General features: G+C 43.3%; 1 protein-coding gene and 1 long non-coding RNA gene across 2 annotated transcripts; both read right to left on the reverse strand.

The window, feature by feature from the left end:
• Window positions 1–2,577: 2,577 nt before the first annotated feature.
• On the reverse strand, window positions 2,578–11,817 carry LOC311190237 (activator of 90 kDa heat shock protein ATPase homolog 2-like; the record flags this gene model as incomplete). The annotated part of the gene is made up of 9 exons (XM_084262108.1): window positions 2,578–2,891; window positions 3,145–3,196; window positions 3,993–4,094; window positions 4,829–4,951; window positions 5,487–5,575; window positions 6,169–6,283; window positions 6,946–7,031; window positions 11,402–11,592; window positions 11,738–11,817. 9 exons carry the CDS (start codon window positions 11,815–11,817, stop codon window positions 2,716–2,718), a joined length of 1,014 nt encoding a protein of 337 aa, XP_084118234.1. The 3' UTR covers window positions 2,578–2,715.
• Window positions 11,818–12,757: 940 nt separating this feature from the next.
• Window positions 12,758–13,883, reverse strand: LOC311189771. The gene is made up of 3 exons (XR_014617176.1): window positions 13,833–13,883; window positions 13,208–13,406; window positions 12,758–12,802 (listed from the first exon to the last, which is right to left on the reverse strand). It is a non-coding gene; the product is annotated as an uncharacterized lncRNA (long non-coding RNA).
• Window positions 13,884–23,602: the final 9,719 nt, after the last annotated feature.

A 23,602-nucleotide genomic window follows, 5' to 3' on the forward strand; every position in this document is an offset into this window, starting at 1 on the left:
CTGATTTTTGGCTACAGTCTTACAAAATCTGTCATCGAGGTTTTTAAGTATTTTTGCTTTCTCATAGACCAGATTCTTGTCCAGAATGTTACTGCATTGTGAAAGCACCGTATCACAAACAAAACTACCTTGTCCTGTTGCTTTGTCACTTCTTCCATGCTGCTCACCCTTCCTGGAATGTCGTCTTCCTCATTAGTCTCCTTAAAACACAGGGATTCCAATAAAGTGGAGCGTATTTCCCACAAACTCTATGTGTATCCACTCCTGCTGTTTACTCCTTTGTTATATTGAGAAAATTTTAGGATAAGGAGCTCTTCAGAGATCTGGTTAGAGAACAGTAACCTTTATGATAGTATCCTTTTGTTATGTATGATACTATACGATTTACGCACGATACTACTGTATCATCATCATGCTGTTTCTAAATGGTGCGCGATTCCTAACTCTGCTCCGTCCACCTCAAAGGCTGAAGGCAACCAGTAGCTCAGCATTCTCTGGTTTTACTGAACTCTTGGGTAGTCTGAGTAATCCAAGACATTTTAGCACCCAGGAACAAATTGTGGTGCGCCTCAAAGGCTACTTGCCACAAAAAGGAACCCTTTGGTTTTGCTAAATTCCAAAATTTAACTTTCAGGTCAGCAATACTGTACTGATGGCAGCTCAGATCCAGCACAGACAGGAAATATGGGAGAAGTGCTGGAGCGGCAGCGAAGTAGAAAGAAGAAACTGTCCTTCCTTTGCCTGCAAGGACAGTCATCGGGGCTGTCTGGGCCTGTGAAAGCTGACACGAGTTCCTTACACGAGACTGGCCTGCACGCAGGATGAAAAAGTAGGTACCACACAGTTTTAACTTACATCAGACTTACAGCTCTGCAGGCACAAGGCAACAAGCAGGACAGTAAAAGAGAAATGTCACCTTCAGTTCGCTACCCTCTCCCTTAAAGGGTTCCTCCTTGCTGAGCACTTTCTGGGGGTTCTGGCTATCCCACGCCTGGAAGTGAGTGGCGCAACACTGGAAACCCAAGTAAGTAGCTGCTTTTTAACACTGATAATTGGGAACTGGTCCACTGCTAATGGAAGGAGACAAAGTTCAGAGTAGCAGGTGCTTGTGACCTTAAGCTGGAAGGGTTTCAGTCAGGAGGGGAAACTGGTGAGGCATACTGTACAGAGAAGTACTGGGGCTGTAGGGTACATTGTTTGAAGAAACCTGTAAGTAGATGTTGCGGCCTGCTCTCAGATAGTGAACTGTCACAAAATCTCTTGGATCGCCTACACACAAAACTGCTCAGCCTGTTCTCCACCTTAAACTCAGATTTCTGTTGCTCTTTGTTGGTTGCCATTACCCTAACTGAAAATCAATTTTGTATTCAAAATGTTAGGCTCTTTGTCCTGGAATATTTACCAAACCAGGTAACTAAATCTTCAACATTTAGCATATTTTTCTCAAACACACCCTTTCTCAAGAGGGCTCCTCACCCTCAATCTGGACACCTAAACCACAAGCGCTTGGCAACCTGTTTGTGCGTCTCTCCAGTCCCTGTGAGGTGTTTGCTCTTGTTACTACAACAAACCTCACTGGTTGCAAACTTTTCAGGGAAAGCCTCGCCCATAGGAGAGAGCAGCACATCCCTCTCTTCTACACGATGTAAGGTTATGTGTGGGAAGGTTGCTATGTGTTAGAGCCCTGCAGAAATAAAGGTCATAGGACTTAATTTCTGTATAAACTCATTTAGTTTAGCAGTAGCTGTTAATGGAGAAAATAAACTGCATGTAAAATCGTAAGTTTTATTGAGCCGACCATGTTTTCCAAAGGCGCCTTGCCTTTTTTTTTTGGTCAATTTGTTTCAAATTGCATACTTAATACACTTTTTATAAAGCATTTGAGAATTAAGTTATCCTTACTAACCTCAGTGTGGTTTAATTAAGAGTAACAATTCTTTCAGTATCCCAGCTATGCTCCTGTTAGATTTCTCTAACAAACGGTTGCTCGCTGTATGTTGAGCTCCAGCATTGCAGAGGGCCATAAATCATTTACGTGGGAGGTTTGCAGAACTGCAGGAGGAAAGCATTATTATGGTTTGCTTCTTCCAAAATAAATTTCACACTGAGGTCAAGTAAGGGAGTACAGTGCATGCAGACTTAACGGTGGTACCCGTCACACCAACCAGAATTATGTGACGTTGTTAATTATCTTTCAGATCTAAAACTGTCTATGAAATTAGAAACAAATTCAGTCTGCAGTTAAAGCAATCTTAAGAAATATTTAAAGAGGCAGTAAACTACACCTGACGCACACATTTCCTGAAAAATCTCATGTATCAGTAGTTTTATAATCCCGTTCAGTTCACTTCTGATGGGAACCCCATCTCCTTAGAGGAATTTGTTTGCCACTCAATACACTGAATATTTGAAGAACTGCAGATACTCGCTATTGCTCTGTGTAGCTCACCTACCTCTGAAGGTGGTACTTTACTGCAGCTGAATCATCATCACTCTCTGAAGTTGCAGACAAGCAGAAGAGAGATCAGGTCTTTATATACATACTCTGGCTTACTTGCCCCCGCATTCACTAAAAGTCCATAAATAATGCTTAAGTTATATACAATCGCACAGAAGTGGGTCTTTATTGTTCCCACAAATAAATTACTTCTTTTAAAAAAACAAATGTTAACCAAGTATAAAAAGTAATGCCCTAACAGAACTACAGTGCTGTTGTCATTCCACATTGTCACGGGACTGTTGCAGTAAAACGCGTATTTCTTTGAAGTGCTGCTGCTTCCAACACTGCCTTGTGCTGTCTTCCTTACATACAGGAACTCCTTTGCACTCTAACTGCAGCTCCGTCTGAGCAGCCATGTCCTTGAAATTCAAGGCAACCGTTGCATAATGTTCTGAAGGAAGAAAATAACAATGTTTCAATCAAGTGTGTTATCAGGGATTAACATTTGTTGGTGCTAATTGCATATCTGCTTTTGCCCATGTCTGAGCAAAGGCTGTTTTCACTTATGACAGCTGCTGGGACATCAGGCCCTTCTCCAAAGAACACAAACTATGTGAGCGTCCACCAAGCAAGGTGTGAGTTGCTGTTTGTTCCTCCCCCTCCACAAAGCGTAGCGTCTGTCAGAGGTCCTCAAAAAGACTCACCCTCAGGCCAGCTTCTACACCTCCACTTGAGGACAATTCTTTGGCTCGGGACCTGTAAGAAGAAAAGGTTGGAGGTCATTCACCTTGCAATTACTCAATGTTAATTTTCCCCTGAAAAACAAAGAGAGAAGCATTATCTTATGTAACAGTAAATGTTAAATCTTATGCATGTAAATAGTACTGTGGTGTGGGTTTAAATAAACCATTTTCATCAAGCTCTTGCTTGTTACATTCCACTGTTTTGTTTCTCTGCAGGGAAAGGTCAGGCTGATGAGTTATCAAATGTAAAACAGGTTTGCTGCAGCCCTTGAATTGGGCACAAGTTGGCCTTGAAAATCTAATTTTTCCAAGGCTTTGCTTTTTAAAAAGTTGTCCAAGTGCCAGTGATACTTACTGCCTCTCGATGGACAGTGAGATAGCCAGTCTAAGCTTAGCAACTGTGGAAATGATTTTTCAGAGGCTACAGAAGTAGAGCTGAGCTGTAATTACCAATTTGTCCCTTCTATTTGCAAAAGCAATTTGTCCTGAATAGAATTGGGATTGTTTCTCTAGTGCTAAGAAGCGATAAGGATTTGGGAAATAAACCTTGAAGCCATGTTCTCACTCTTCTCAGTATAAAAATAGAAGGTGTTGAGTTTTCTCCCCCAGTGCAGGTCACTGGGCACAGTCAGTGCCTGCTCTTCTGATGGGGAAGAAAAAAATCACACAACCTAACAAATTTGGGGCTGTGTAGTAGAGGGACTGAACATACACAACAGAAGCTGGCCAGAGCTTATGCTGCTGTTAGCTCACAGAGGCAGATGACACAACCCCACCCCTTTTAAAAGTGCGAAGTAGAAGCTGTTTACCAGTTCTGCATATTCACCGCTGATGTAACCATCAAACATCTGAAGTTTGCCTCCCTTCTCAGCTTCAATCACAGCAGGACACTTAGAGAACTTCTGTACCAACTAGCAAAAGAAGAATGAGGCACAAGTCAGTTAACTACAATCTATGCCGATTCATAACACATAACACATTGCACTACAAAACGAGGGAGGCTTGCCGAGGAAGATTAACATCTGTACGATACGCAAGAGCCTTGAGGCACTAATGAGGCTCTTCATTTTATGCAGACTCCACTGTGTTCTGGTAGTAGGGGCCAGTGAGGTGAAAGAATCCGAAAATCAGGGCTGAGAATCCCGTAATGGTAAATCCAGAGGGGTACAAAGCACACCCAGAGACACAAGATTTGGAAATGGGGGTTACAGAGCAGGAAGGTGCAAGAGAACCACTGAAAGCCATTATTTCTCCCAGGGGTAGTGCTGAGGTTCTAATTTAAAGGTCTCTAACCCCAGCTCCAGTTCTTTGAAGTGCACAGACAAAAAATTAGTATTGCTGTTTTATACCCTATAAGCAACAGTGTCATCACATCCAATAGTTAGCCTAACAAAGCAGTGGACAACAACAGTGACATTACTGAGCACCTGAGGCTCCCGAATGACAAGTATGCACATAAAAAAAAAAGCGAAGCTTTATCTTACTAGTGACTGAGCTGCAGACAAATGACATAAAGCTGCAGAGCACTTTGTTTAGCTGGCTTTTCCTCCTAGGAAGGTAACAACTGGCAAAAAAAAAAAAAAAGGCTAAGCCACACTGGTAAACTCTCATTAAGGTTCTATTGCCTGCTGCAAGTATCACTTACTTCTGGAGTTGTGAAGATGCTATAGAGTTCATCTGCTGGAGAGTCAAAGATTTCTCTCATCTGTATCTTCACTGTTGGAATTTTTACACCAACTGTACCCAAGCGCTGTGATGAAACAGAATCCTGCAAAGCAAAAAAAATACTCATGTGAGTGTGTGATCAAACAGTTAAAGGTTCTGGAATGGCAGGATTACTGTTGCCTGTGCATTCTTAAGCATACTGTGCTGCGAATACAGGTTAATCATACAATGTACAACCATGTGTATTTAAGGGCAGCATTCATCAGGAATCACTACACCGAATGAAAACAAAGCTGTGAGTGTGCAATTCGCACCAAAGGCACCTGACGCCAACAGAGTGGGGGAAGCGCTCTGTGCAGGTGCATTCCAGCTGCACCCTGCTGAAACTACAGCCCTCACAGAACAAAGCAGTCAAGAGTACCTATGTATGTACGTGCAGCTGTCCCCTTCCCTGCCTCTGTGACAAGTCATTTCTGTGTTACAGGCCCTGATGACTGCAGTGAGCTGGCTATTGCACCCCAAAGGCTTTCACTTGTGGGTCATCACAGGAACACTCAATTATTACCGTATCAAAATCTATAGGGATTTCATTTACAGTAATACTAACTAACTTTGTACAATTCGTAAAGCCAACATACTTGCATGGTGTGCCCACTTAGTTTTCGCTCAGCAGCCAACTCCTGATCAGTGGTAGCTTTTGTTGGCAGAATCATTCCCAAGGTAAACTCTGTAATAAAGAACAGCACCTTTCAGTATGAGATTGAGCTGCACAACCACCCTGACATCAACACGTGTGATGAAGTTTGCTGGCTAGAACTCTGGTAGGAGTACAGTGAGAGGGGCATACAACTCCCTCCAATCCAGAGGGTCCCCACCCTGTCTGTATGTTTTTATTAGCAATGCAGCCTACCAGCATCTTCTCTTTTTCTATGTCACCTGGCCCAAACCTTACAACACCTGCCCATTAGGGAACGTACCATCTCCCCACAACTTCTGACCAGCACAGCAGAGAAGTGACATGCTGAGGGCAGGGCGCTGCGATGGTAGCTGACCAGTCAGCCTGCAGGCCATACAGTGATCTCTGTGCTCAGTTTGTGTAACAATATGGCCTGGGTCACTGCAGAAACTTCTGGCTGCTCCCATGTTTGAGGGCAATAAATATTTGCTGTCAAGTAACTTACTGAATGAATCAACTTATGTCATCTCAGCTGGTCACAAGTTCAAAAAAGAACCCTAAGCCCAAGGACTTGTCAGTGCATTACCAATCTATTCAAGAAAGAAGAACACATAAACCACACTTAGCATACTGGCTTCAGTTACCTGTTTTAAGTGCTTTTAGGTAATCTCTCAGGGCCTCTCTGACTTTGGTGGTTCCTTCAGTTCTCATAAGGTCCCTCAGAACATCGCCTTCCCCCTTCTTTTTGCTAACATTTATCTAGAAACAGAAAAAGTACAAGATCTAAGAGGTATCTAAACATAAGTAAGTCTTTTGGGTTCTGGCAACAAAAGGAAGTATTTTGGCATTATTTACTATATTCAGAGGACAGCTGTAATATCATTATCTTCTCAGTTTATCCTACCTTTGCTAAAAATCCTCATGGATTTTGCCTTATTTTAGTATCTCATCTCCACAATAGCTTAGTGAAGTTCCATCACATATAAAATGAGTTGCCTACCACACAGCAAAGGTTGAGGAATCTCTGGAAGCCACAGCATCACAACCAACAAGGAGATTCCTTAAATTCTGTAGGACTTTGGGTTGGTTGTTGGGTTTGGGGGTAGTTGGAGAAAAGGGTGCAGAGGGGAAAGGGAATTAAGTTTTCTTATAACTACAGCAAGCAGAGTTCTCAAATCTGTAGTTAGTGTATTGTGACAAACAGCAGTTAGCAATGAATATGGCTCACTTTCCTAGGAGGTAAATTTGAGAACAGGCAAGTCATTATACCAAGTATAAAACGTGAAAACATGAAATAAACCATCCATGTCTAATTAGCCCCCTTAATCACAACATAAATCAAAATATGATGCCTGTATGTTGATTAACACTTTATTTAAGAATTTGGAACCTATACAGCCATATCAGTATTTCACACCTACCTCTGTATCATCTACCTCATTTTCTTCTGACAGGTTAGGAATTTCAACAGATCCCTTATGTTTCTCACCAGATTCTTTCACTGTACCTGTATTAACATAACGAATTCTTAAATGCATTATTAAAAACTATTTCCCCCATAGCAAGAGTTTTATGCTTGGAAATTAGCTGTACAAAAGCATTAACTTGAAGCAGTTGTCTGGAATCTAATTTAAAGGAACCAAATAACAACAAAAAGTCTGAAATGCATCGTGGTACTTTCCCAGAAAACTATTCCCAGAACTGTATTCTTCTGTCCAGAGGCAGGAAGACAGGTACACACACCGAGGTACACCACCTCACTCAGCACAGCTGCACTGCTGTTATGCCGCCGCTCTCATCTCCCACTGTCAGCTGCCCCAACGCTATCCACTTACAACTTATGTCTGCCAACACAGAACACAAACCTAGAACGGGGGTAAGGGAAAAAAGAACTTCCTCTCCCCCTAAATGTGTCTGCCCTGTGTTTAGATGCTCCCTAGAAAGCTAACTGTTCTTTCTTGAGTATCCGGAAAACTCCCAACATACAGGCGTGTTACCATTAAACATATGGATGTACCATGGACAAGTATACAATTGGAATTTTTTAAAAGCAGGAAACTTCACATGCAAATTTTTACAACACTTGTTGTTACTCTTAATAGTTTTTCCATGAACTGCCAGTAATCTCTGCACACATCAGAAAGGCTTTGCAAGAACAGAAATTAGGCCCCACTTCTGCATCGGGTTGGGCAAAGGTCATGCCATCACTTACGTACACAGCTCTATGAACACGCTCTGGGATCAGAGATACAAGCCCTGTACTGTACTCCTGTGCCTCAGACCTTATAACAGGAAGTTCAAATTTAAGGTCTGAGGATTTTTCTTTTCATTACGCTGCAGACTGTTCCCCCTTGCCTTGCACGAGCATTTAGTTATCTAAATTTACTGGTATTCAGATGATGTTTAAATCTCTCTACAAAGCAACAGCAGAAACATGCAGTTCTACCCCAAATCCAGTTTCTTCATACTACTTCATCAGCTTAGTTGTCAAAACATACAGAGCACAGCAACAGGCTTTATCACTCCATCAGCAAAGCTCTAAAACACAAACAACTCAGCATTAAGCATGAACTGCGGAAGGGCAGGTACCACAAAGGCACAGGTAACATTTCCCATGAGCTAGCTGGATGCAGCTTCTACTGAACTCCTGTAATTACCTCCCTGACACAGGGGGACACTACGCACAGACATAACCTAAGGTGCTACCTGTCAAGACCATAGTAAAGTACAAAGAAATGCCCAGACACTTCTTAGCAAGAAAATGCATGACTGGTTGTTAGTAACACAACGCAGAGCACAGCACCACGATCCTTTCCCAGTCAGGATCTGTATCAGTGAAGCGTAAGCGACAACCACATCCACACAGGGGAAGGCTGAACCCAAGACTTCTCTTGGGCTTCCCAAAGTCTCCCAGGAGGATGCACTAGCCAAGTGAACTTGTAATTACACTGTTAAAGCATTTCTGGGCCCAGCACAAACCACGTGCAAAACCACACAACACTCCCTTTGCAGATAGTAAAGCCAACCTTGCGTTCAGCTGCTCTCACAAAACTGAAAGCACAAGCATGCAGGAAGAAGTTTTAGTGCAAACCTGACCTGGCTTATTTTATTAACCCTTTTCACAGCTCATAAAATATTTTGTTTAAAATAAAGACTCTGAAATAACACAGGCCAGACAAGAAATGTAAATTCCTAAGAACAGTGCATAGATTCGCCTCCACAAAATTCCTTGTCCAAGGGGTTTATGCAGATGGCATCCTGCCAGGCAGCAAAGTCCCATCAGCTAACATTGGTCAACATTACACAGGCAGAAAGCTGGTACAGCTCTGCACTTTCAGTATCACTGTAACATAAGCAAAACTACTACATTTTATCAAACAAATTATTTGCTTGAATCCCAAGGGACTCCAATAACAGAATAAATTATTTTTTTCATTTCCTGTCAATCCACGATTTTAGGATATTAATCATGAAAGCACATCTCAAAGACCTACCTACAAGCCTGCTGCTGAAACACCCAAGTTTTAAAAGAAGATATACTTGTTCTCATAACACTTCCATCAGGATGGAACATAATCTATGAAAAACCCTCCTTATATCTTTAAGCAAATGACAGAATAGCTATTTTGCTTAATTTCAATGCCATTAGGTTCCCTTAGTTCTCACTTCTGTAACCAAACTTGCTCAGGGCAAAGTTTCTGCAATATCAGATTCCAAACTGGCTGCAAATCTCAGGATTTGTATCATCTTGTTCTTACGTATCCAGATTTTAATCCTATCAGATCTGTAGAAGGAATGAATCACAGCAAGGAGTGTTTTTAGCAGTTCAGTCTAAACTCTCATTTCTAACCCAGAGCTGTCAGAAAAGACACAACACGACAGCTATCAAATTAACAACAAAAAAATCATCAGCCGTACTCTTCAAGCATCTCACTGTGTTGCAGCAACCCCTTCTGAAAGGGTTTAAGAGAGACATCAAAAGATCAAAGATATCATCCACTCAGTGGACACTGCACTGAGCAAGGTACCTAACTCAGGTTAGAACTGCTGTAGTTAAAACATTGCAAAGTGTAAAGACCTAGAAGAGGAAAAAAGATCTAGAAAGAATTTGTACAGAAATACAAATGAAATACTGCATCTGCCAACTTCCATGCCTTATACACTGAAACAAGCAAACCCCAACAAAAACAAACTAATCAATATGTAAAACTTAGATAATTTTATATTACCTTGGAAAAAAAACCCCAAACTATCAAAAGGCTAATTACAATTATTTGAACTGCACTGATATAAACTGCATGACACAGTGTTAACATTTGCCTTCCTCCCTGCTAACATTTAGTTTATAACACACTTGCAACACTTGAAAGAGTTAGCTATCAAGGTGAACATAAATAAATAAAATCCCATACTCCTGGGGAAGCAGACCTCAATTCCAAATCTGTTCAAATAGCAGCACTGGTCTCAGCATGGAAATACATTAACTTTAAAGTCCCAGTGAGCCAAACCAGGACAAACGCAATCATCAAGAGCTGTGCTGGAAAGCACGCCCCAAAAAAAGACAAGTGCAGAACACCTGCAGCCCACTGGAGCAGCATTACCCAAAACTTTGATCCAGTGACTACAGTCCTGGTTTAGGACACAGGAATTAAGAGGAGAAAATTAATTATGGCCCTGGGTATTCCTACCTCTTACAGGAACAACTGAGGCTTAAGATGCAAGTACAGTGTTTTGGGAAGGAACATGTTACTTGGATTTATGCTGTCCATGGTCAATTTCTCATGCAGGTGCTTTTACATAGCTCTTCCCACTTCTTACTACAACACAAGAGATGGTCCACAAGTTGCCACCGAACTTTAGGCAACTAAGCAATGGGAAGACTTCCTTGATGTTAGCAACAGATAGGTTATCAGGTCAGTCTGCAAATAAAGAGCTGCCATGGGACGAACACAGCAGAGGAGAACCTCCAGGAGCAGGAGCTGTGAGCAGATGCAGCACAACAAAAACTCACAGACCCGTGCCACCAGTCTTTTTCTTCCCTGGGTAGTGACAGTCCTGTTATCCCAAATGATCAATAATTACTTCTAGCTTCCTTATTCCCACTAGAGTTTTTTCCCAAATGTAACTGATTATCCTCAATGTATATTACAGTAAATTTGGAGGGAACAGCCACACTTTGACGCTGCTTAGCTTCTCCCATTTCCTGCTATCCACGTGCATCAACCACACAACGGTAATTGGTGCACACTCAGAAACTGAAACAAGTCAAGCACACTGCTCTAAGCAACACGCACCCCACCGCACGGGGTTACCTCCTTCATGCAAAGCCAGGTGAGTACAGTACTGTGCTGGTACAAAAACCTACAAAATATGGATGGCACAAAAAACGGGCAATGGGGAAAAAAGAGACAAGCTAGTGCTTCAAGATTATTTAAACGTGCATCTATGGCGGTTCGGGCCCACGTGCCTCCTGCAGCGTCCCTGTGACTGATTCGCTGCAATTCAACTAAAATATTCATGCTTTTTCCAACTCAAACGAGCCAGTTCACTTTCAGAAGCAATCGCTCCTGACCCAGCAAGGCAAACTGCCTTTGCAAAGCCCACAATTGACTCTAAAGAAGCCTTACTGACACACACCTCCCCAGGAAAGCCGGGGCCACCGGCCACTGCGCTCCTCTCACCCGGGAAAGGCTGAGCGGCCCGGGAAGGGGGTCTGTCCCGCCGCAAGCGGCCCGGGAGAGGGGTCTCCTCGCTGACAGCGGGAAGGGCCGCTAGCCCATGCCCAACGCCTGCCAGGAACGCGGGTACCGCCTCACCGCTCGCGGGCAGCTCCTACACATCACCCTACACGTCCCCCCGCCCCCCCCAGCCCCGTACCTTTCCAGCCTAGGCGCAGGTTCCACTCGTAGAAGATGATGAGTTTCCCTTTGCGGCTGTTGCAGGACGCTTCGCCTTCCAGGTGCTTCAGGTCGCTGATCTCGCAGCGCCCGGCCTCGCCCTCCACCACCAGCCCCACCAGCACCTCCTTCAGCTTGCTCTTGGACCAGCTGGTCGCGTCCCGCTCCGTCCTGGGCCGGGAAGCGGGGCGGTTAAGCGCTGCCCGTGCCCTCCTCACCGCCCCGCAACCCCGCCTTGTCCCGCCGCCGCCTCAGAGAGCCCCCCCCCCGCCCCGCGCGCGCCCCTGTAACGGCCGCGCCGCGCGCCGCCACTCACCAGTGCCAGTTGTTGACGTTGGTGGCGTCCGCGCGCTCCTCCACGATCCAGCGCGGGTCCCCCTGCCCCCACTTGGCCATGGCGCCGTCCCGCCGCCTCACGGCACCGCAGCGCCCGGCACGGCCCGGCCACCCGCCGCCGCCGCAGCGCCCGCCCCCGCCGCCAGCCCCACCGCTTCCGCCCGTCGGCGACCGAGCCAGAAGGTGCCAGAAACTTCCCCTCCCCCGGGCCCGCTTCCTCGCTCCGCGGCGGCGGCGGAGGAAGGCGAGGGCGCGCCGCCCTTCCTCCCCCGCCACCCCGCACCCCCGGCGGGGAAGGACGCCCCTGCGCTCGTTGCGGGCTGCGGGGCAGCTCCTCCTCTGGCGGCGAGGTGCTGCTGCGGGCGGAATATCCGCCGCCTCGGCCCCGCCCGGCAGGGCAGGTGGCTCCGTGCGGGGCTCCGCTGGGTCCTGGCGGCTCTCGCCTCAAAACCCGCAGAGCTCCCGGCGCCCTCCGGCTCCCCTCAGCCAGAGAGCGTCTGGCTCTCGCTTCAAAACCCAACCGCGACCCCGAGGGGTGCGTGCAAGAGGAACAGAGCGCCGACGGCCGAGAGGCGCCGCGTAGAACAATGACCAGGCACCACGTTCAAGATCGCGTTTTATTGTCTTTGCACATTCCCCAAGAAATTAAGTACAAGTGTGTGAGGCAGCACCGCATCCAGGAGAGAAGCAACCTTGCCGTGCCTGCTGCCATCTCTGCAGCCCCTCCAGCCCAACGCTTACTTGCTTTCTTGCCAGTCTCAAGAACAGGAGTAGCGGGAATTAATCATGGGGTAGTGTTCCCATAGCTGCAGTGCTCAGTTAATTCCATAGCATTCCAACCAGTGTGTCTCTATGATTTTCCTTAAGAGTTTTCTTCACCTGGCACTCTTACTTGATGTCAAAAAACATTGTCGTTATCAGACTCATCATCTTCAGGGTCTGCATCCAAAATAATCGCCACTTCTGAAAATTTTACTCCTTTCAGATCTTTTTCAGGGGCCGACGTTGTGGAATCAGGTGTTAAGGAGCGAGGGGACTCTTGATCCTGCAAGAAAACATAACACAGCTGAGGCAGAAGCCTACAAGTGGTAGAGCAAGGGCAAATTCTAGGCAGTTGTAACGTTATATACACATTCCTCCTGTGAAGCCTGTAAAGAAAACTGGTTTCAAAGCTGCAAAGCTTTGGGGGCTGCGCAGGAGAGCGTGTTACAGCCTGCATTCTGTAAAAGATGGTAGAGAGTCACCACTCTTCTCTGGATCACAGTGCCCTCCTCCTAAGCAGGGACAAACACCTCAGCACGTCACATGAGCTGGGTTGGGGTTTTTTTTAGTGCCACAAGTTTACAGATTTAGTTCCATCACAAGTTTAAATGTTTTTTTTAAATACTTGATGAACAGTGATAAAAATACCTTTCATTCCACTCTGTGCAGTTGAAAAGGGAAAACAAACCTGTTTTGTTGCAAATGCCACAGCGGGCACAGCATCGACATTTTTAAGTTCAGCGGCTTTTTCCAGTGCATCATTATCTTCATGTTCACTGTTGGAATCTAGTGTCTCCAGGTAATTCCATTTCCCTTTGGCCTGGAGCACATTGCTGTCAGCATTGCCTCCTATGATGTCTTCCACGTTGCTAAACGTTACTGTTTTCCTGAAAGAGAGTGCAGAGAACTGGTAACACCTTGAGTTTACAAGTAGTTTAGGGACTAAAAACTTTGCTGCTCTAGAACAGAGAGTAGTGTGTACACTGATCTCGGACTGGCTTGGCTTTTACCCAGAGGAACATTAAGTAGCTTCTTGTATCCTGAAGGTTTGGTGGGGGGCTTTTTCCTGCACAAGGCTTAACAATTGTACTAAAGAGTTAGGTAGGAATTCACCTGTGTTGTTTTTGATACAAGATTAAAAGGTATTAAAAGGCCTCCTTCAAGTGTAGAGTTTATAATTGTAAAGGGTCTTAAAAATCAACCTGTACAAGTAAGTGAAAGACACAAGGGAAGTCCTGCTACCTGGCTATGCCAGAACTACATCTTTTGCTAGGCTATTTTTTATAAATTCATGGTACCTGCATTCTACTTACACATTATCTGTGTGCTCTAGTTTCTCTAAGCTTTTCAGGCTTCCGTTTTTGTCAGTTGCACCCGGATTATCAAAGCCCTCGGTAACTTCAGTTTGCAGATTAACCAAAGACTGTTGCTTATACTTTCTGAAAATAAGCACATTAAAATAAAATTGTTTATTCTTTCTGATGATCAGTATTAGAGTTATTTTTAAAACTGAACACAAAGGATTTATGTTGGATGTTTCACACACAACATTTATTTTCAGTATTACTCTGGGGCTTCATTTGGAGGATTTTCTATTTTTCTGTGATGTTAACAAGGTAAATACCCACCACCCTCTTGCAAACATATTCCTTTTCCTTCTGCTGCTGAAGTTACCAGCAAAACCTCCCTTAATTTCAGCATTCAGGGGATTGGAGAAGACTTATGAGGGTATATCGCAGCTACTTTTGACCCCCTTAGAAGTTAAAATTTCTGCTACCCTCATGACTGTTGTTAAAAGTATTTGTTTCTGCTGCTGTGGGACAAATACAAGAAGGAAACAACTGCTGGTTACACATAACGTGTCAAATATCTACAGTACAACACCAGGCATTTCCATTTATAGCCAGCCTTATATATGGTGGTATTCCATGCAAATATCAGCAATTTATCAGGTAAGTATTTTTCAAGCTGACATTCAAAGTAAACTTCTTAGTTGTGAGTCTAAATTACAATAATAAAATAAAACTATTTGTACCTTTTCCTCTTTACAGCAAGAAGTACGTATACCAGGAAGGCTACGAGGATGCAGGCGAGCAGAACACCCAGGACAATAGCTGCGATGCGTTCAGGAGTTGCTGAGTCAGCAGGAGCTTCTTCTATGACAGCAGTAACAGATGTTAAAAATATTTTCTCCAGTTCCATCTCAATGTTGTTCTTCTGCTCCTGGAGTTTTCTGGAAGTAAGGGAGTAAAATACCAGTGATTTATCAGAACACTACTTTAGCCTGAAGAGTAGCAGAGAATATAATAGAATACCACTCCCTCATCCACCAGGGCCTTTTCTGAAGATTCAGACTTACTGTGTTTTATATTCAGGGGGAAAAAAACCCAAACAAACATGCTACAAAGCTTGGAAAATTATAAAATACAGTCTTAGAGATACCAACAGCACTTTCCTCAGAGGAAAGGGTTCATCCGTGCAGACGGCTGCCTGCAACCGCAGACCCCACTAGTAGTGTCAGCCATAGAGAATTCAGAGGGTAAGAGAGGTGTTGAGTCTCAAAATTGTGTTTTTAAATAGCAGCTGCCCTTACAAGAACATATGTAAGAATATACCACTGTCATCTTGTAAAACAAATGTAAAATACGCTGAAAATTAAAGTTTTTCATCATCTTCCTGCAATTCTGAAGTCAGCATCTGTTTTAGCAATACACTTTCTGCTTGTTTTCTGTAAAAACAGCTTTTAAATGTATTTTGCACAACTCAACAGCCTAATTCACATTTTTGACAAGCTCTGAAAATCACCTTTCCATAAATAATTCAAGCTTTCCAAATTCTAAAAATTTCATTTAAGCCTGCAGCTAACTCTCAGATAAACTGCTATTTGATCTAAACCTGCCCAGTCCAAACCAGTAATTTCACGGGAAACGCAAGCTAGCTGCAACAGCTCTGACACCCAGAGACAGACTGTGCCATACAGACCTTTTTACATCTTCTGCAGGTACTTCTTGGTTTGCCTCATCAAAAGCAATAATTTTCATGTAGGTTACGTCAGTGCTGCTTCTTGCTTGCCTTTCAAATCCAGCTGAATAAACCTCGACGATGTACACATTCCATGCGAGTTTATCTTCCAGGACCCTGTTAAGAAAACCCTTTAGGTTAACTGGGTAATGACAAAGTCTTTTGCTCTGGAAATTAAAGGATAGAAAAGTAGTATTTAACACAACACTTTGCAGGTATTTAGTATTTTAATCTAAGTGCGTGAAAGTGCAGCATTATCACCGGCAATGGAATCTGCCCAACACCAATGAGTGACTGAGTAGCAGAGGAAAAACAATCCCAGCCTTGTCCTTGGTAAGCAGAGACTTTTCATTAGTAGCTGCCATATAACTTTTGCACATAGCCTGAAAATTCTTAGATGGGTGCAATTAACATAACTGAATTAATTAGAGAAAGGAAGGGTTAGCAAGCCCTTACACCTTGATGTCATAACCACTGCTGCACAGTCTATCACGTACTAGTCATGCTTTTCAAAACCACACATGGCCCATTTCATGCTTGACATTTTTTATAAACTCAGGTGGTGGTACCTATAGGGTATTATAAACAGTAAAGGAGGAGAGGAGAGAAATTCAGTCTTCTAATCCCATCAACCCAGTTAATCCATCATTCTGTAGCAGTCAGTACCAGCTGCTTCAAAGAAAATGACAGAGCAGCTCTTGGGTTTCCATTCAATTTTTACCAACAAGAAACTGGTGCCATAACACCATTAATGTCACAAACTCATTTTTCCAAACTTCAAAAGTTCAAAAGCACCAGATTCTGCATTTCCAATGTAAATTTATGTTTATATGTGATAAAAAAAAAAAAAGATCTTGTGTCTTCATTTATATGCAAAAAGGCCAAAGTATGTTTTTAATTATAGTATGGGCATCCACACATTATAATCCCCTAGCAACTCAGGGCTGAGACCTCCTTGAGAAGCCCTGCTGCTGTGCCAGAGGGGAGACTTTTCACCTGTAGCAAAGGTGGGCTTGGTTTGGGGCTTCTGTCCTCTCTGACCCCATGTTTGTCTCTTGGGCCTAAGTATCTGTGAAAAACTTTTTCCTAGGCTGTTAGAAAAATCACAGAAATGTTGAGGTGGGAAGAAACCTCTCAAAATGAACTTTGTGACATGTATCAGCTCAGGCCAAAGCCTTATCAGGTAAAAACCGGCTGCTCTCCCCCTCTGTGCAGGCTGTCAGACCTCTATCTCAAAGGGACTCACATTTTATCATTAGATATTATACAACAGTAAGCATCACAGTTTCAAAAATACCTTTTTACTCCAGCAATGTTTCTTTCAACAACATTGATCTTCTGATTAAGTTCTATCACCACAATGTTGTTACTGGAACTGGAATCCACAGTTACCTAATAAATAATTAAATCACACGTAAGGTTTTCTAATGCATTTGTGCCTCTCTCAGACTGTTTTATTTAAAAAAAATCCAAACATCTGACTGAAAACCCCCTCTGGTATAAAATTAATGTCCTCTAAGAGTCAGTGTTCATGCCAACTTATTTTACCATGTCACTCGAAATGGTAACCTCATAATTCTTGCCTAAAAGCATGTAAGTCATACCAGTATATCTGACAGTCTCACTGTATGGCATTATTCCTATTGTTACTACCCAACCCAGCCCTTCTTCCAAACAGTTTTAACATGGAAGCAAATCAGGGCTATGAACAGCCATTACTCCTTACATTGACGATGGTCCGGGCTGTGAGTTGTCCTGCGCCTTGGTCTGCAGCTTGGACTTCCAGATAAAACGTTCCAGCCTTTCCTGCTACAGACACTGTAAAAATCTGCCCTGTATTTTCATCGATGTCAAATTCGTTTGCTTGATCGTTCACTAAGCTGTACAGTACAAGTCCGTTGTCTCCTGAATCTGGATCTCTGGCCTGGGTTTAAAAAAGGAGGGTCATGAAATTGCGATCGTGGCTTTTGGGCTGCAGATTGTTCTTCAGTCATAAAACTCTGCAGCTTCTCTTTGCAAGACTGGAGTATTCTAGGACAGCACTGTCATATTATTCTCTCTGCACTAAAAGCAGGGCACAAACTATCAGAATCAAACCAAGGCTATAAAAGGGGAAATACATTTACCACCAAGTCTAATCTGCTCATAAAAGGAGCAGGCTGGGATGGAGAGATAGCACCAGACTGAGAAAAAGAAAAGGGCTGCTCCATTTTGTAATTCATTTCCCATTGTTGTCTGACAGATACCAAAACAGTTACTAGTGCCAAAGAGAGAACAGCAGTCTGTGCAGTAACAATGTCACAAGTCAGAACAGCCTACATCGCTTTTCTGACAGACCCACTGGTAGGGCAGTTCCCTAAACAACCCATCCTTCCCACTGTTAAAGCCTGGATGATGGGCAGGAATCCCATTTAACCCAGTTTAACTGTGGAAGACATTCAAACCTTTCAAAAGATTTCCATCCTCAGGAAGAGCACAAGAAGGTACCGTACCTGAACTGTAATAACTGGGTACTTGTAGGGCACAGAGCTCGGTATCCGAGCTGAGTAGGTGCTACTCAGAAACACCGGCTCTTCGTTTACGTCCTGCACAGAGATGGTCAGCATTGCCACATTTTGAGCAAACAGGCCTGTTGAATACACGAGCACAGGTGAACTGCAGCAACACACACCAGCAAAGGGCAGCTGTGAAAGGCTGGGTCAGGCTGAAACTTTGCAGCAGTCTCCCTGCTGCATGCGAGGAAGAGGAAGAAGAAAGGGAACGCTGCAGCAATGTGGCTGGAGGAGCACTGCCTCACTCCTCCTGGGGCTGAGAGCAGGCAGTTCAAGGCAAAAGCTGACAGCACTGCTTCTTTGTCAGCCCTCTCCAGCTGGCCGTGCTCTACCAGCAAGGCACAGCCAGGTTCCTCCTGGCCCCTGCCATTACATTCTTTTCTGAGACCAGGGTGGGGCCCTGTGGGGGTTTGCACCCTTGGAGGAAGGCTGTAGATTTTCTCCACACAACCTCCACCTTCAGCTTTTCATCCTTCACATCAGACTCTTCAGTTAAAGAGAATCACGAACCCTACATTGAGTTGCAAATGCAGAGAGTTGCCCTTGAGATAAGCTCAAATGTCCTTCAAACCAAAACCTTACCTGAACGCTGGACTTTTATGGCAGGGGGAAGGTTTTCATTTGCTTCAATTAATATCACATACTGAGAAACCTCTTCATAATTCAAATTAATTGCTGTTCTCAGCTGACCGCTTTTTGCATCCAATGTAAAATGACCTGAAAGGAAAAAGGTGCACCTTTGTTGTTACATTTCACTTGTGTTGCTCCTACATCTCGTGCCTTAGCTGCTCTCTTCAGATGTTTCCATGGGTCCTTTCCTCTTAAAAATGCAAAATGCAATGCTTCCACTGGCAGAGTGGTGCAGCCATCACAGTTGGGGCTCTATCCCAGACCCAATGGGCCTTGAACACGTAAAGAACCAACAGACTTGGAAAACAGAATTCCAGGTTTTTGTTGCACAACTCCTTTTCCACTGATTTCCAAATTTTCTCTCAGTTTCTAATTATTCCTTGGTTTGCACGCCAAATGGAGTTGCAGCACAGCTGCAAGAAGGGCAGATGAGCTGCTGTAGGTGCAAGTGCAAGGAAACAACAGATGAAAAGAACTGGCAGAGAGGAAGCTGCTTGCTGACAACTTCTATCCTAATTTTAAGCAAGTTATCCCACCTCTTGCTGAACAAGATCATAGTTCATGCTGAAGAGCTCTGAAATTTTGTCTGTTTTCTTTTTGTAAAGGGGAAAAAAAAAGACACAAAATTTTATCCTTTCTCTCCTCATTTACACACAGCAACATCTGCTACACAAAAGACAGGCTATTCTGTTCTCTTACCTATTTTACTCATAAGGGAAATCGTACTCACCTTTTTCATTGCCAGATACGATTGCATAATCAATCTGTTTTCCTAAAGTTTCAACCACATTGAAAGTGTAAACCAAATAATCCAGTCCTGTGTTTTCCAAAATGGAAATGCTAATATAGAAAATAAATGATAAATCATAATGTTAAATTTCCCTGCAGTTGCTTCACTGGCAGCCTTTAAAATTTAACTCTTTAAGAGAGAGTTCTCCATGGAAAATCCTGCCCCTCTCCCCTCTAGTTGTTTGCTAGAGCTCACTGACACAGACTGCAGTGCAAGCCCCGATTTTCTAGCCAGACATTGGTTTATCCTTGAGTGAAGGCCAAGGAAGAATGTTTTATTAGTCTGCAAGATGAAAGGGATGAAGATTCTGGCTTATACAAGGTATGCTGATAAAGAAATAGAAGACAATGCCTTGCATCACATTCACAGAACCACTGGCATAGCAGAATTTCCTGTGTTTTGCTTAACACACCCCCCCACCCCCCAAAACTGACACCCTTTCTTCTGCATGGAGGAATATGAAAATTAGCTTCAACTTTGCCGTGTTTTCCACTACCTGAAGAGTATGTACTGGTTGTATAACTTAATATGAAAGCCTCACCTGAGTTCACTCTCGTTAAACTGAGGAACAAATGGACGGTTGTCAAGCACATTAAGAGTTACCACAGCAGTGTCATTTAAAGATGGGGAGCCTTTGTCCTTAGCCATCACCGTTAAACGGATCTCTCCAGAACTTGACAGGTTTCCAGTTGTAATTATTTTCCCCTCACTTGTATCTTCTATCAGGAAGAACACGCTGAATTTTTCATCAGGGAGGATGGAGTACTCGATAAGGCCGTTTTGCCCCTGGAAAGGAACACAGCTTCACGTAACTATTGCTTGCAGGACCACGTTACTTCGGTGTCCCAAGTCCCACGGTACAGACTCACTGGAATCTCACTATTTCCATGCTTACATGGACAGAAACCAGAGGCCTTTTAAGTAACTAGAGAGAACCAGGCTCAGTGATACCTTGTGCTTAAGCTGTAACACAAGAGCAGCAGCAGGGAAAAAGGGCCAATGGGCAAAGCCCCCTATTCCCAAATTAATTTTGGGGTTCCAAGATCCCAAAACATTCGTAAAGCAATACTGAAGAAAACTACATGTGCTGGGAGTACATTTTGAAGGGTAGGATAAACACTGCATCAAGAGATTTGTCAGTGTCTAAATGCCTCTAGGGAGTTTGTTTTGAGAATGGTAAAGTTATTTTGAGAAGAAATACTTGGGGTAGTAGGATGGGTATTGATAAAAAAATAGAAAGTGGAAGAAATTGTCCAAATACACAATAAAAAGGGAGAGGGGGGGAGGGAAAAATAGGTGAAAAAAACGTGAAAGTAAATTAAGGACACATGTAGAGGGGAGGATAGTCAGAGTAAAGAGAGTCATCTAAAGATGTGATGTCAATGAGAATAAGCCAAAGTCCCTTGGATCCATTTCCCACCTTGAGGAGAAGCACAGCCCCCCCACTGCTCTGAGAGTAAGCCCTGTCCCTGCCTGCCGCAGGACAGTGGGACACGTTTTACTTTACACACATCACTTTCCCAAAACAAGCCATTTTTGACAAACCCTGAGGGTTCACACTGTTTCTGAAGAGCATTGTACTCTGCTTTTCCTTGGCTCTGCAGCAGCAGGATCAAACCCTACCACAAACATCTGTTGTCACTAAGTAATCTGTGGATTTATAATTATCTCATCTCTGTTCCTTTCTGTTCCTGATGTAATGCCCAGTAATTTCAGTGCTGCCCCAGAATCCTGAAAGGATGGCATGAGGAGGGCAAGTGCTACTCTGCACAGCAGAGGAACAGACATATTATCTGAAGGATGAGTTTCATTAAGGTCTTGATAAAGATCTCACAGAGTCCAATATCCTTCCTAAGCAATTGCACTTTCTATATAAGATAATTGAGAAAGATGATAAAAAAGGGACCATTAGATAATTTGCTGCAATATACCACAGCTGCAGCTATTTTAACCAAAATTACGTGTGAAGAAATAGGAAGGCACCTACTACACCTACTCCATTGTCACTTCTAGATGTTTCATCTTTTAAATGATATAATTAGCAATGACGTTGCCATGGTGATCTGGTTGACTACTGGATATCTCTGCCAGTGCCTGGACACTACTTGATGGGTGCAGTACAAATACATCCCACAAAATTACTTTAAAAGATGGGGACAGAGAGAATTAGTTGGAGTCCAACACCTCAGGGGCACTTTGTAAGCTGACATTTCTGTGTTTGAACCAGCTATATGATGTTTGACTTTTACAGATCCTTTTGCTTCAGAAGTTCAAATAAACTTCACAGACACTAAACTGCTTCAGTCCTTGTATGCTTCTGAAAGACCAGTACAACTCCACATAATAAGGGGAAAAAATTAAGACCAATATAGCTAAAAAGACATAGGCAAAGACAGGGAGGACACCAGTGTCAAGGTAGAAACAACCAAAGTCTTAATTTCCAGTTCCCAGTGCTGTTAGTCACTCAGAATTCACTCTCTGCTATATTCAGTATTTCATGCCTAGAGAACAGAGCAGCTGAAAGCAGTGTCAAAATCCAACAGGAGCACTTACCTCATCTCTGTCAGTAGCACTCACAGTTATGACATGAGCACCTACAGGATTAATCATGTTTATAGAGGTGGAATAGGAATTCTGAGCAAATACTGGAGCATTATCATTCACATCAATCACTAGCACAGTGACATGAGTAGTTGCCTGGAAAACAGAATGGATTCATGCATTTTATAATATTCAGAATGTCTTATTTGGTGATATTTTTCTTATTTGCATATACAACAGAAATGTGCTGTAGTAAAATACTGTGTTAGGTTCAATTTTGTGAACTCATCAGAAAACAGTACAGGATTTTAAAGCAAGAGAGGCAAAAATTCAATGTTGCAGTGGGATTCTACTTCTTGAAAGGTGTCTTAAGAACAGGATGTGTTTAGGAGGCCAACATGCCCTCCTGCTGCTGCTAGGGGCAGTTCAGGGAACCACACACGTTCTACTTTCTGTCAAAAAAGTGTGTAATATCTTTTCAAAGAAAAGAAATATGGCAAAACTAGAAAATATGGTGAAAATTACTTTTTTCCCCCAATAAAAAATGATCACAACACTAACAGCAGCAGGCAAAAATCCCAGTTCCTCAGCACTGGTTAGCCTGCAAACAATTCAGGGTCAAACTCTACCATGCATTGTTACAAAGTATTTCAACTAATTATGGAATATAATACTACTCAGCATGGACAAAGGTCTCAAAAGTCTGACCCTAAATGTGATTATGGGACTAATTAATTTTGTACAATAAAAGCCTTTGACAGATCTTCCTTCCCACTGGTTCAAAATCCACTCTCAATGGAGGAATCACCGTTTATTACAGCAATGGGTTTTTACCTCATGGAAAGGGGCCGATTTACTGTTGACTGCTTTCACTGTAAGGCTGTATTTATTCATGGCTTCATAGTCTGGAGAGTTCTTGATCTTGATACTGCCATCTAGTCCATCTATTTCAAATATATTTCCTCCACCACCTGAGATACATTTAAAGAAGCGTTATCAAAGAATACATCTTAGAAGCACTTCATGAACTACACTCTTAAATTATATGTTTACTTGTGTCTTCAGCTCATGAAAACTTTTTTAAAAAAAAATATCATATAGATAATGAAGAAGAAAACCCCAGAAGTTATTTTGGGTTGATGAGTGTTTGAAATGTCAGCCAACAGAACGGGTTAACAAGTTCCACAGATGCATCTGTCACACACAAAGTAACAATGCTTGAGGCACACAAGTGATGAAGGACAGCACATTGGAGATCTGGGGCGAATCCCTCTCTGGAGGCAAGTTCCTCTGAGCCTATGCAACTTAGAGAAGATCAGAGGAGTTCTCTGGCACTGCTACAGTCCTCTGACCTCCTCTATGTCCAGCCTCCGGTTTGCTGGTTGCAACAGTCACGAAAGGACTGTGACAAGACGGTGCTCCTGCCGAGATTTCTAAGAGGAGATGTCACTGGATTTCTTCTGTATCTAATGAAGGTGGACTGAGTCACACAGAGATCTAAAGAGAAATCAGTTTGACTGCTGAAAGACCTGGCAGGGACTTTTACTGG

This window comes from Gallinula chloropus (genome assembly GCF_964237585.1).
Source record: "Gallinula chloropus genome assembly, chromosome: 3".
NCBI lineage: Eukaryota > Metazoa > Chordata > Aves > Gruiformes > Rallidae > Gallinula > Gallinula chloropus.